At 36.1% G+C, this 14,954-nt stretch overlaps 1 protein-coding gene across 7 annotated transcripts in view; it reads right to left on the bottom strand.

Moving 5' to 3' along the window:
• The window catches only part of MAP3K20 (mitogen-activated protein kinase kinase kinase 20), a 230,073-nt gene that overhangs the window by 92,457 nt on the left and 122,662 nt on the right, over positions 1-14,954 (bottom strand). For all 7 annotated transcript variants that reach the window (XR_013172859.1, XM_077154165.1, XM_077154166.1 and 4 more), the window contains exons 3-4: positions 14,417-14,504; positions 558-659 (exon numbers count right to left, since the gene is read on the bottom strand). Coding sequence is in view for 6 of the 7 variants with exons in the window: in XM_077154165.1 (XP_077010280.1) it covers positions 558-659; positions 14,417-14,504 (190 nt within the window). In the remaining variant the exon portion in view is untranslated. The remainder of the gene's footprint in view (positions 1-557; positions 660-14,416; positions 14,505-14,954) is intronic.

The raw sequence follows: 14,954 nt of genomic DNA, 5'->3' as shown, positions 1-14,954 counted from the left end.
GTTGGCTAATATTTTTATATTAAAAATATTTAATTTCCAAGTTCATGTTAAACATAAAATAAAACCTGAATTCCTTTTACAAGGCAGGAAAAATAAATTTTTTCTGCAAGTGATTTCTAATTTTAGCACATTATTATGTTTACATTATAAGCAAACTAATCTTACAATGAATCACTTTTTCTGGGTACGAAATCTAAGTAGAGACTTGCAGAACAACAACAGAATTATTATCTTTCCATTTAATATGTCAAGCAAGCTGGTAAACTAATATGTCACAAAACATGACAAAAACTGCTGCTCTGGAACTTGGGTGATTTTGTTGGAAATTGATTTTAGGGAAAGAAATAAAGAAAGGGAAAAGAAAAAGAATTCAGAAGTGGAAAGGTAATGGCCTAAAATATTATCTGTACAGTAAGTGATAGAATTCTTAGTACTTTTAGTCTAAAAAAGAATCTCTGAAGACACAGAATGACAAGTTTTCTGACATAAGTCCTTATCTGAGGATGGGAAAATACTCCAATATACCAATTCTATAAGAATGTATAATGCATTATTACCTTTAGCTACATCGGTTGCCCAGGTCATGATGTGATCCATGTCCATCTCTTCACTCCTATTACTGTTAATATAGTCATACAATGATCCCAGAGAAGCATATTCTATTTTTAAAGAAAAGATAAGCACATAATTAAAGCCAAGCTGCATTTCAGAAATAAGGCCTTATATTTTCATTGGGAAAATGTGTTACAGAACTTAGCAAAACACATTAAAAGTATATAAAAATCACAGTTTCTAAAAGTTAATATTATCCTGGGAAAAAATCAGTGAAAGACAAGACCACTAATAAAGAATGAATAGTAAAACTTCAGCCAAGGATGAAATGAAAAGCCAATTAGATGGAACTGAGAAATGCAAAGAGGTGTTGGAAGAATATATTTGGAACAAATACATGCATATAAATAAGTATACCTTTAAAAATCATTATCCTTATTAGATAGATAAATTTAAACACATCAAAGACTTTACGTGACAATATCAAACCAATTCTTGCTGCATCAGAGTTTAAAAGAGACCTCAAAAGTTAGCAACAAAAGGCCAAGAAAGTGAGAAAATTCTTTAAAAAATTTTTTGGAATAATATACATATATACAAAGCAAAGAAAGAAAAAGGCAGTAGTTTTCAAAGTACTCTTCAACAAGTAGTTATAGGACAGATCTCAGAGTTTGTCATGTCACCATATCATCGTCTCAGAGTTTCCCTTCTAGCTGCTCCAGAACAGAAAATTTCTTTTTAAAGTGGCTTTATTGAGGTACACTTTACATACCACAAAATTCACCCACTCTTAACTACACAATTTAATGATTTTTAGTAAATTCAGAATCGGGAAACCACTACCCCAATCTAATTTTATAACATTTCCATCACTCAAACAGCTTCCTTGTGCTTGTTTACAGTTAATCACCGCTTTCATCCCTAGCTGTATTGTTGCATGTACCAGAACTTCATTCCTTTTAATGGCTGAATAATATTTCACTGTAGGTATATACCATATTTTGTTTATTCAGTCATCAGTTAATGGACACTTTGGATGCCTCCATCTCTTGGCAATCGACAGTAATGCCACTATGAACACTGGTGTGCAAATGTCTGTTCAAGGCCCAGCATAGTAAAGGGAATGCTGGGTCATATGTGGTAATTCTATACTTAGCTTTCTTGCAAACTGTCTTACACAGTGGCTGCACTACTTTACATTCCCATCAACAATGAATGAATGTTCCTATTTCTCCACATCTTCTCTAACACTTGTAATTTCTGCTTTTTTATAATATTCATTCTAGTGACTGCAAAATGTTATCTCATTTGGTTTTGATTAGCATTTCCCTAACAGATAATGATGTTGATCATTTTTAGCCATTTCATGTGCCTCTGTGGACAAATGTCCATTCAAGTCTTTTTCCTATCGTTTAATTAGTTTTTGTTTATTGCTGAGTTTACGATTTCCTTAAATATTCTGGATATTAAACTTTTATCAGATATGCGGTTTCCAAATATTTCCTCTCATTGAGTAGGTTGTCTTTTCACTTTCATGATAAAGTCCTTTGATATACAAAAGTTTTAATTTAATTTTTTCTTTTTTTGCTTGTGCTTTGGGTGTAAAGTCTAAGAAACATTGCCCAATATAAGATCTTGAAGATGCTTCCCTACATTTTCTTCAGGGTTTTTTAAGCCTAGTTTTTATATTTAGATCTTTTATCTATTTTGAGTTAACGTTTGTATATGATGTGAGATAGGGGTCCTCCTTCATTCTTTTGAATATATATATCTAGTTTTCCAAGCACCATTTGTTGAAGAGACTGTTCTTTCCCAATTGAGTGCTCTTGGTAGTCCTACAAAATTCAGTTTGCCGGAGCTGTAAGGGTCTCTGTCTGAACTCTCAAATCTGAATCCACTGGTCTATATATGGATCCTTACGACAATATTAGGTCATTTTAACCACTGTACCTTTATAATAAGCTATAAAGTCAGGAAGAAGAACTTCATTATTCTTTTCCAAGAGTTTTTGGTTATTTGGGGCTCCTTACCCTTCCAAATAAAATTTGATAATCGGCTTTTCCATTTCTGCAATTTTGATTGGGATCACATTGAACCTGTAAATCATTTTAGGCTGAACTGAAATCTTAACAATATTTACTTTTCCAATCCATGAGAATGGAATATCCTTCCATTTATTTAGATCTTTGATTTCTTTTAGTAAAGTTTTGTAGTATTTTGTGTATAAGTTTTTTGCATTATTAGTTATATTTATTACTAGAGATTTGATTCTTTCAATTGCTATTGTAAATGGAATCTTTTTCTTGATTTCCTCCTCAGACTGCTCATTACTAGTATATGGAAACACTACTGATTTTTGCATACTGATCTTTTACCCTGCCACTTTACTGAATTAGTTTATTAGTTCTAGTAGCTTTGTTGTTTATTTCTCAGAACCTTCCAAACTCAGGAATAGATGTAACTGCTGTAAGAGCTTACCACCTAGGAACCTATACAACAAACCTTGTCGAACATCAAGTACTCCTTAATTGTCAATCACCCAATCTGCCTATGTTCTATCCCCTGATAACCTATACTCTCAAATTCAATTCTCAGCATTTCCACATTATAGTTATTACATATTAGCAAGGCCTTTCAATATTTGTTTTTTCGTTTCTGGCTTATTTCACTCAATCAAATGTCCTTTAGATTCATTCACCTAGTTGCATGCCTCACAATTTCATTTCAGCCCTTCTGCAGCCACTCAGTATTCCATTGTAAGTATATACCACAGTTTTCCCTTCCATTTATGAGTCTATGTATGCTTAGGCCACCTCTATCCATTGCAAATCGTGAATACTGCCACCAGAAACACCAGTGTGCAAATTTCCATTCATTACCTGCTTTCAGTTCTCCGAGGCATATACCTAATAATGGGGTTGCAGGAGCATGTGGAGCCACCACACCGCAGTCCAGATGGGGCACCATTCTACCACTCGACTAACAGTGAATAGATAAATCTCTCCACATTTTCTCTGCACTGGTATCTTTCTGTTTATTATTATTATTTTTTTAGTTTTATTCAAACACCACATAATCCATCCTAAGTAAAGAATCAATAGCTCCTGATATAATCCCATAGTCATGTATTTACCACCACAATCCATATGAGGACATTTCTATTTTCTCCACAAAGAAAGAAAAGAAGGAAAAAAAATGAAGAATAAATAATAAGGAGAAACAACAGCAATGACACCCAAAACTCCATACCCTTTCCTTATATCCTCTTCTTATGACATTTAGCTGTGACATATGGCCCTTGTTACAATTAATAGAAGCATATTACAATGTTACTATGAACTATAGATCCCAGTTTGCATCGATTATATTTTTTCTTTATACTATCCCATTTTCAACACCTTGCGATGTTGACATTCATTTAAAACCTTCTCATATTTGTAAATTTAATCACCACCATTGTTTACTCTAGGTTTTGCTAAGTTATACAGTTCCATTTTTTCTCTTTCCTTCTGGTGCCCCTAGCCTTCCTACTTTAATCATAATCACACTCAGCTTTGTTCACTACTCTCACAATATTGTGCTACCATCAGATACATTTCTGGATTCTCACAATCAATCCTATTGAACATTCTGTACTCTTTCAACATCAAATGCCCTATCTCTACCTTATTTCTAGTTCTTGATAACCTATGCTCTCAACTTTAACTCTCAAAGTTCACTCATTAACATTAGCTCATATCAGTGAGACCATACAGTATTTGTCCTTTTGTGTCTGGCTATTTCATTCTACACTCTTCTCCAAATCACTCTCTCCTATCTTTTCCTATTGGCCTGTAGTGCTACTCTTAGTATTTCTTGTAGAGCATGTCTCTTGTTCACAAACTCTCTCAGTGTCTGTCTGAAAATATTTAAAACTTTCCCTCTTTTTTTTCTTTGCATGGCCAGGCACTGGGAATTAAACCCAGGTCTCTGGCATGGCAGGTGAGAACTCTGTCTGCGAAGCCACCATGGCCTGCCCCCTCTCCCTCATTTTTGAAGAATGATTTTTCCAGATGTAGAATTCTTGGTTGGCAGTTTTTCTCTTCTAGTATCTTAAATATATCATACCACTGCTTTCTCGCCTCCAAGGTTTCTGCTGAGAGATCCACACATACTCTTATTGAGCTTCCTGTGTATGTAATGGGTCACTTTTCTGTTGCTGCTTTCAGAATTCTGTTTTTGATAGTTGACAATCTGATTAGAAAGTATCCTGAAGTAAGTCTATTTGGATCTATCCTGTTTGGGGCACACTGCACTTCTTGGATCTATAATTTTGTATTTCATAAGAGTTGGGGAAATTTTCATTAATTATTTCCTCCATTATTCTTTCTGCCCCCTTTTCCTTCTCTTCTCTTTCTGGGACACTTTTGACATGTATATCTGTACATCTGTGTGCTTAATGTTGTCATTCAATTCCCTGAGAAATATGAAATTCCCTACTCATATTTTTCCATCCTTTTCCCTATCTGTGTGTAGAATTTTCCCTTTTGTGCATAGGATTTCATATGTCCTGTCCTTCAATTAACTAATTCTTTCTTCTGCCTCTTCAAATACACTGTTGTATGTCTTCATTGTACTATTCAGCTCTTCTATTGTGCCTTTCATTCCCATACGTTCTGCCATTTGTTTCTTCAAGCTTTCAAGTTCTTCTTTGTGGTCACCCAATGTCTTCTTTATAGCTTTCATCTTTTTTGCAATGTCTTCCCTCAACTTGTTCATTTGATTTAGGTTTGTTTCAATATCTTTAATTAGCTGGTTCAACTCCTGTTATCTTGTTTGAAGTGTTAGTTTGTTCCTTTGACTGGACCATATCTTTGTGCTTCCTTGTATGACTCATGATATTTTGCTGGTGTCTGGCATCTGATTTCCTTGAACAGTTTATTCTGGAGGTTGTTTTATTTATTTATTTATTTATTTTCATTTACCTAGGGTTTTCTGGTTGGTTGGCTCTCTTCTCTATCTGTTCTTGGCATTCACTTCAACTTACTCTGGACCTCTAGCATAGATTCTGTTTAACTGATCAGAATTTTTCAGCTCTTGCTTTTCTGATTCTTGCTCTGTCTTTATGGAACTGTTCTTTTGAGGAGGGCCTACCCCCAAATAGGATCAACCCCAATCAGATTTTCTCAGACAAGAAGAGTCAAGATCTCAGGAGGAGGGTGTAATTAGTATCAAGTTTTCCTGAAGAAGACACCCAACAGGTTGCCAGTCTTTTCTGTGAAGCCTCTTGACTCAGTGCTTTTCCTATCCTGCTCAGTAGGTGGCATTTGTCAGCCTGCAGCTCCCCGTGGCATAAAGCAGTGTGGAGCCTTTAATTCTCAGCAGACCTTGTCCCTGCCAGGGGTGTGGACTGAAACAAATACTGAGGAAGAAAGCAAGTTTAACCTGCTTCTACTTTCCAGCTCCTGGGTGAGAGCAGCCACTTGTCTTGAGCCCTGCACCCCTTTTCTTGGGTAAGACATGCTCTTTAGGGAATTATCTTCTTCATCTGACTAGTTACTTTGACTCACAGACATACCTTAACTCTGCCCTTGCCTGCGTCAGTGCTGACAACTGAAAATGCCTGAGCGTTTCTTAAATGGGCTACTAAAAAAAGTTTTAAAAAAATTCCTTTTCAGGGTTGTTCCCCAGCCCCCAGTGTTCGCCAATCAAGGGCTGGAGTTGGTACCCAGCTCTATAGCCTCCTTTCCTTCAGGTAGAGCTCTTTTCCAGTATTCTGAGCTCATCTGACTCCCAAAGTCCTGTTTTATTTTGTTTTGTTTTGTTTTTTCCATCAGCCCCACCTCCTCTTTGCTGGGAGAGACCTCAGGGTTCCTCTTGTGCTTGCTTTGGGTTTATCTGTGCTCAGAGCTTGTATTTAACAGTCTGAATTTGTAAATTAAAACTGCAATGGAGCTTGGCCAATCTACCTTCCCTTGTTCCTAGTAGAGACTGCTTCTTTTTCCCATGGGTAAGTGTCTCCAAAACAGCCAGCAGAACTAGTGGGGGAGGGGGGGGGTGTGCCAGCCTCCAAATTTGGGAATCTTATTTATAGTTCTGCACTATTATCTCAGCCCTTTACCCATTCCAGACCGGTGTGTTGGGTCATGGATGTCCCCTAAACTGTTGCTCCAGACAGTTCCTGGCTATTTTCTAGCTGCTCTACATGACTAAGTAAATTCTACACCTCCTTACGCTGCCACCTTGCCCTACCTCTGGGTTGGCTCTAACAACAGGAATTTATTAGCTTACTGTTTGAGGCTGTGAGGATGTCCAAATCAAGGCATCACATGGAAGGGCCCATGACATCTCCTATTGAGGAAGTACCTCCCTTCTCTTCTGGGTTTCGCTGATTTCACCTTCTTGCTTTCATGATGTGTGTGTGCGCATGTGCTCTCATGCTCTCTCTCTCTCTCTCTGTATTCATCCATTTATAAAGGACTCCAGTAAGAGGATTAAAACCCTCCTGAGCTATGCCTTAATGGAAAAATTCTGGGTTGGCAGTTTTTCTCTTTCAATACTTTAAATACATCATACCACTGCCTTCTCTTCTCCATGGCTTCTGATGAGAAATCAGCCCTTAGTCTTTTTGATTTCCCCTTTATGTGACAAATCATTTTTCTCTTGCTGCTTTTAGAATTCTTTCTTTACCTCTGGCATCTGATAATCTGATTAATTTATATCTGGGAGTAGGTCTATTAGGGTTTTTAATATTTGGAGGATGTTGCTCTTGTTGGATTTGTTTATTTATGTCTTGCATAAGAATTGGAAAATGTTTGGCCATTATTTCCTCAGATATTCTTTTTGCCCCTTTCCTTTCCCCTTCTGGGACACCCACGATATGTATGTTTGTGTGCTTCATGCTGTCACTGAAATCTCTGAGATATTGCTCATTTTTTTCTATTCTCTTCTCTATGTTTTCTTCTGACTGAATGATTTTGATTGTCTCTCTTTTAGTTCACTGATTCTTTCTTCTGTCTGTCCAAATCTGCTGTTTTAAGCCTCTAGTGTACATTTTCTCTCCATTATTTTGTTTCATTTGCATAACATATTTCTTTTTAAATTTTCAAATTTTTCTTGATGCTCACACATTGTCTTAATATACTTTAGTTCTGTATCCATACTTTCCTTCATCTCCTTGGATTTATTTAGGAGATTTGCTTGAACTTTTTTGATTAATTGTTCCAAACCGTTTTTCCTCTGAAGTTTTAAGTTGTGCCCTTGATTGAGCTATATCTTCTTGTTTCTTAGTATGGCTTGTAATTTCGGTGCTGATGTCTGGGCAACTGATCATCTTGATGAGTTAATTCTGAGGGTCAGTTATTCCTCTTGTCTGGGGTTTTACTGTTGATTGGCTTTGTGCTAAGGTCTTTCTTTGGTGGTTCAATTTATTCTGGAACTTTAGATTAGTCCATGTTCAACAGTCCACATTTTTCTAGTTCTTCACATGTGATTCTTGCCCTGGATGTGGTACATTGTTTTTACATGGGCAGGCACCAGGAATCGAACCCAGATCTCTGGCATGGCAGGTGAGAATTCTGCCAATGAGTCACTGTCGCACCACCCTGTGGTACATTTTCAAGATTCCATTTTTTGTGCAATTGTTTCATTACCAAGAGAAAGGTTCCTCTCCACTGTTCCTCCTCCGAGAATCTTAATCTGTTCTGTTTCTTTTTTGTACAGAATTTTCTTCCCAGCTTCTATGACATTTCAAATCTGTTCCTCACTCAGTGCCCCCTTTTCCTTACCTCTCTCAGTTCTAGGATCCATACTGTCTTATAGCAATTCTGTTGTGCCCAACCCCTACCCCGTTTTTTTTTTTTTTTTTTTTTTTGGTATGTTTTTTTGTTTGCTGTGAGGTTTTCTGCCTCCAATTTCTTCCCTGTTAGGGTATGCTATTCAGGGACCTAGCTGGGGTCAATCAAGAAAGGTGGGTCAATCCAAAAAAGGCCATTTTGCATTTAGGTGGTCTAGTCAGAAAGTGGCATGAGTTGTGCACCTCTTACCAACAGTCTGCTATCTCCCTTCCTTCTCTCTCTTTCCCCCTGGTGTCCCCTTTTATATGTGGCATTCTTCAGCAGCTTGTGTTTTACTGTGGGTCTCTGCAGACTAGGGCCCCTGTGCCTGTATATGGGGTTTCAACTTGCTACTGTGAGTGGTTCTATAGTCTGCACTTGTGGTAAGAGGTACCTGTGCCATGTTGCCTCTGTATGACTCCCAAGCTGCACATGACCAAGTGAGTAGAAGAGATCTGGAGCAGCGTTTCTGGGAAGAAAATCTCCTACCTGATTTTGGAAATTACTTTTCTTTTTCTTTGATTCAACATTTGAGGAATCCTTCTCTAGTCTCTATCTTCTTCCTGTGGAATCTGTCCTTTAATTAGCTGATTCTGAAGGGAGACTTTTTCAGATCACTTGTGTTTCCATGTTGATGATGTCACCTCCAAGAAACTTTCTTTTAAACAAGTGAAGTGTAAATTTTTTACTCTCCCCAGGTCAGTAAATTGCAGTGGAGCTGGTAGCTGGCTGTCCGTGAAGCAGTGATGCCTTGTCCCTTTCTCCTCCTTGGCTGCTACATCACCCTGAGTGTCATCTTCCTGGTCTCCATGGGTTCATGATGGGGAAATACTATGTGCTGAGTAGGGACAAGGGAGGCAGGGGCTAGATAGACAGCATGGAGAGTGGTACTATCTTGATTATTGTAGAAATTTAAAAAGTTTTGAAATCAGGTTGTGTAAGTCTTCAAATTTCATTATTTTTAAAAATCAGTTTAACTATTCTAGGTCTTTTAGATATCTATGTAAACTTTTGGACAGCTTGTCAATTTTTACAAAAACAAAAAGTCTGCTAGGAGTGGGCCAGTGGCTCAGCAGGCAGAGTTCTCGCCTGCCATGCCAGAGACCTGGGTTCAATTCCTGATGCCTGACCATGCAAAAAAAAAAAAAAAATCTCTTGGGATTTAGAGAGGAATTGTATCGATTTTATACATCAGATTGGGTAGGTTTGCTAGCTTGACAAACTTTGTCTTCCAATCCATGAATGAGTAATATCTCTCCATTTATTTATATCTTTAATTTCTTTCAGTAATGCTTTGTACTTTTTACTGTGCAAGTCTTACACTTCTTTACCTAAAGTCATACACAATTTTCCTATTCTTTTTTGGTGATATTGTGAATGGAATTTTCTTAATTTCATTTCCAGATTTTCATTCACAGTTCATAGAAATACAATTGACATTTGTATGTTGGTCTTGGATCCTTGTGATCCTGTAAACATATTTATTAGTTCTAGTAATCTTTTGTGTGAATTCCTTAGGATTTTCTCCATACAGGACTTTGTCAGCTGCAAATGAAGGCAATTTTACTTCCTTCTTTCTGGTTTGGATACCTTTTATTTCTTTTTTTTTTTTTGCCTAACTGCACTGGTTAGAATCTCTAGTATGTTGAAGAGAAGAGGCAAGAGCAGACCTCCTTGCCTTGTTCCTGATTTTAGGGGCAAACCATTCTATTTTTCACATCAATTATGATAACTGATGTGCATTTTTAAAGATGCTGTTAACAGGCTGAGAAAAATGCCCTCTATTCCTAGTCTATTTAGATTTCTTATCATGAATGCATGTTAGATCCTGTCAAATCCTTTTTCTGCATCTACTGAAATGATAACATAAAGTTTTTATTCATTTGTACTATTATTACGGTGCCTTATGTTAATTGATTATGGATATTAAAACAATTTTGTATTCTCACTTGGTTGTGGTGTATAATCTTTTTTATGGGTTGCTTGATTCAGTTTAATATTAAGAATTGTTGTGCATCTATGTTCATGAGGAATACTAGTGTGTAGTTTTCTTTTCTTATTACACCTTTCTCTTACTTTGGTTTATCAGGATAATACTGATGGTAAGTGTTCCTTTCAATTTTCTGAAAGAGTTTGGGAAGGATTTGGTGTTATTTCGTCCATGAACACTTAATAGAATTCACCAGTGAAACCATCTGGGCTTTCTTTATGGAAATGTTTCAAATTACTAATTTAAATTTCTTTAGTTGTTACAGGTCTATTCAGATTTTAAGTTTCTTCTTGGGTCAGTTTTGTTCATGGCATCTTAGCTAATTTGTTGACCCAACATTTCCTTATACTTCTTGAAATTTCTGAGGGCCTGTCATGGTCAGGTTCATGTGTCAACTTGGCCAAGTGGTGGTTGGGCAAGTGCTGGCCTGTCTGTTGCAATGAGCACATTTCATAGAATTAAATCATGATCATGTCAGCTGCATCCACAGCTGATTCCATCTGTAATCAGCCAAAGGGGCGTGTCTTCTACAATGAGTGATGCTTAATCTAAGCACTGAAAGGCTGGTGAGCCTCTCCTGTGGAGTTCGTCCAGACCTTCCATAGGAATCATCAGCTTCACGGCATACTCTGTGGATTTTGGACTCTGCATTCCCGCGGTCACGTGAGACACTTTTATAAATTTTATATTTGCGAGTGTTCTCTGTTGATTCTGTTTCTCTAGAGAACCCTAACTAATACAGAAGTGGTGGGGCAAAATGGTGGCACAGGGAGGTGTGGAAGTTATAAATCTCATATTTACAGCTCTCTCCTGTTGGTTGTTTCTCTGGAGAACTCTAACACAGGGCCCATAGGTAATTTCCCCTCCCTCATTCCTTCTTTTTCTAATTTTCTTTTATTTCTTGACCAATACAATGAAAGATTTGTCATTTTTATCGATCTTTGCAAAGACAAAATTTTTAGTTTCATTGATTTTTTTCTATTATTTTTCTGTTTTCTATTTTATTTATTTCTGCTGTAATCTTTATTCTTTCCTTTTGTTGGCTTGCTTTGGGCTTATTTTGTTCTTTTTGTGGTTTCTTTCTTTTTTTCAAAATGAAGATATCTTTATTATAAAAATAACAAGCTCACTGTAAAACATTAAACACTAATGTTTCTTAAGGTTTAAGCTTAATATTGTTGACTTGAGACCCTTTTTTCTGATATAGGAGTTAAAAACTATATATTTCCTTCCAACTAATGCTTTTCCTGCATATCATAATTTCAATATGTTGCATTTTCATTTCTTTCCCATTCAAAATATTTTTTTAACTCCCATCATGAGTTCCTCTTTGACCTACTGGTTATTTAGAAGTGTATTATTTAATCGTTTAAAGTTAAATGTATTGTTGAATTTCCAAATAGTTGGGGATTTTCCAGATTTCTTTTTGCTGTTGATTTCTAATTTAATTCCATTGTGGTTACAGAACATACATTGTATGATTCAGTCATTTTGAATGTATTGAGATTTGTTTCATGGCCTAACTTATGATGTATCCTGAAGTGCTGGAAAAGAACTTGTATTCTCTGTTGAGTGGAGTGTCCTCTGTATGTGAGTTAAGTACAACTGATCGAAAGCATAGTTTGAGTCTCTTATATCCTTGCAGATTTTCTATCTAGTTTTCTCTTGAGATCAATTATTTTTGAATTGCCTATTCAACAATAGGCAATTCCTATCACTTCTCTCAATGCTGTCAGTTTTTGCTTCATGTATTTTGAGACTCTGTCAGATGTGCATACACTTACAATTCCTGTAGCTTCCTGAAGTATTGATTCTTTTATCATTATGAAATGACCTTATTTGTTTCTAATCATATTTCTTGTCCTAACATCTATTTTGTGTATTCCTAATACAGTTACTCCAGCTCTCTTATGGTTATTGTTTGTAAGGAATGGCTTTTCCCATCCTTTTACTTTCAACTTATTTGTGCCATTCAATCTAAGAAGTGTCTCTGTATACAGTATATAGCTGAATCTTGCTTTTTTTTTTTTACCAGTCTGACAGTCTCTGCCTTTGGATTTCTACCAGCACATCTTTAAGTTTCTTGACTATTTCTTCTGCAATCTCAAATCTTCTGTTAAGTCACTCTAGTTAATTTTTCATTTCAATTATCATTTTCAATTCCAGAATTTCCATTGAGTTCTTTATTTATAATTTCTGTTTCCTTAATAAGATTTTCTATTGGCTGATTCACTATTGTCACACTTTCCTTGCATTCTTTAAACATGCCTTCCTTTAGTTCTTTGAATGTACTGAGGCTTTGAATCTGTCTGTTAAATCCAAAATCTGGGGATACTCAGAGACTATTTCCATTGACAACTTTTCTTTCTAAGTATGTGCCACACATTTCCATTTTTTTATGTGTCTGATTTTTTGTTTGCTTGTTTTAAATTGGTCATTTTAGATAATATATTGTAGCAACTCTAGATAACTGACTTTACTCTGGGAAAGTTGTCCTCGATGTTGTTTGTGTGTATGTATCTGTGTTTACTAACTTATCTTGTCAGTAGTTTTTTCTTAATTCTTGTTTTTATTTCTATGCATAGAGTCTTAGGTACTCAACCAATGATAATATAGATGATGGATATGTGTATACCATTCTGGTTCTACCACTAGTGTGCAACCTTAGAGAAGTTACTTAAGTTCTTAGAGCTTCAGTCTTTTATTTGTTAAAAAGAAATTATTTTATCTATCTCAGATGGTTTCGGTAACTATTAGATGTGATAATTTATTTTAAAAGTATGCAATATAATCCTTTCTATTGAGGGTATTTTTGTTATTTTCTACAAAGACATTCCAAATTCTTATCACTACAGTAGAAAAAGATAGGGCTGATCTTGTAAGGTTTTCTTGTTTGTTGTTGTTTTAATCAAAGAACTGCCATGAAAAAGAACTTAATCAATTATTCTGTATCAAACTGGACATTATGGTTATTTTAGACAGACAGCTGCTAATTGGACCGTATAAACATGAACACAAATTATAAAAATGTCTTTCTGGTCTTCATGTGGCAAAATTCTCTATGTGCTTCTACCTGGAAAGGATATTTTCACCAGTTATAAACTGCTGCTCCAAATTATGTGATAATTTAGATCAAGGTCATTGTTCTAGTTTGCTAGCTGCCGGAATGCAACACACCAGAGACGGATTGGCTTTTAATAAAAGGGGATTTATTTTGTTGGTTCTTCAGAGGAAAGGCAGCTAACTTTCCATTGAGGTTCTTTCTTACGTGGAAGGCACAAGATGGTCTCTGCTGGTCTTCTCTCCAGGCCCCTGGGTTCCAACAACTTTCCCCGGGGTGACTTCTTTCTGCATCTCCAAAGGCCTGGGCCGAGCTGCTTAGCAGTGCTATGTTGCAATCTCTCATTTAAGCACCAACCAATTAAGTCAAACATCACTCATTGCAGTAGACACGCCTCCTAGCTGACTGCAGATGTAATTGGCAACAGATGAGGTTCACGTACCGCTGGCTTATGTCCGCAGCAACAAGACTAGGTATGCTCACCTGGCCAAGTTGACAACTGAATCTAACTAACACAGTCATTATCAACTCTGATGACCAAATCTGAAAAATACCGTTCTCAAGTCAGGGACCTTGAAGAAAGAATGCTCTAATGGGATTAAAACACCTTGCAAAGAATAACAACACGAATAGCTCAAGAAATCTTAATTTGTAAAAGGTCACAGAGTTACAAAAAAAAAAAAATACATTGCTCATTTCAACTAATTAAATGAAATTTTAGTTAAACAGCACCTTTAAATATTGGTATTGCAGCTGCAAGTGCATTTAAATAGCATCTACGCAGATATAATTAGCACAATTAAACATGGGTAGAAGTGGGAACACCATTCTTAATTATATTGATATAATCAGTTTTATTAATGCTTTATGGCAACAAAAGTGACATCTGACAGTAGCACACAATTCATAACTGAACCTAATATTAAGCATTTTAACATATTAAGGAACCTAAAGCTAGGTAATAGAGGAAAGAAAGAAGTCAAATAAATGAGTTCTTACCTGTGACGATACCATAGTTGGGAGGTTCAAGAATTACTCCATAAAACTGGATGATGTTTCTGTGACTGAGGACACTCAGTATTTCTGCCTGTACAAAAATAAAATGCAAAATTGAATAAAATTTCACATTTATAATAGTCTAAAAAACAGTTTGTCTATTTGATTTTCTTTTACATGCATTTACAAAGACATATGTGTTCAAGAAGTATGTAATGCTGATAAATTCTGTCTATAGCAGCATTCTGGAGTTCACAATTTCTATCAAAAACTTCCAAAAATTTAGAAAAGAAATGGGGTTGAAAAAGAGGCAATGAAAATGGTGCTTACTGTTAGCATGCCGACATGAAGGAAGGTATAGAAGGACGACTGAAGAGGAAAGTTATTACATTTATTTACGGATTAGTCCTTTTCCTAATAACCAAATATGTTTTTTCTGCATAATTTCTCTTCTGGGAAGCTGCAGCAGTACTGACCTTCTATTGGTTAGAAGAGTGAGTTTTCATTACAAAATTGAGGTAGGGGTTCTTTTTTTTAATCT

Source organism: Tamandua tetradactyla, chromosome 3 (assembly GCF_023851605.1).
Source record: "Tamandua tetradactyla isolate mTamTet1 chromosome 3, mTamTet1.pri, whole genome shotgun sequence".
NCBI lineage: Eukaryota > Metazoa > Chordata > Mammalia > Pilosa > Myrmecophagidae > Tamandua > Tamandua tetradactyla.
The sequence above is the reverse complement of the archived record's forward strand: the minus strand, read 5'-3'. Positions and strand labels throughout refer to the sequence as shown.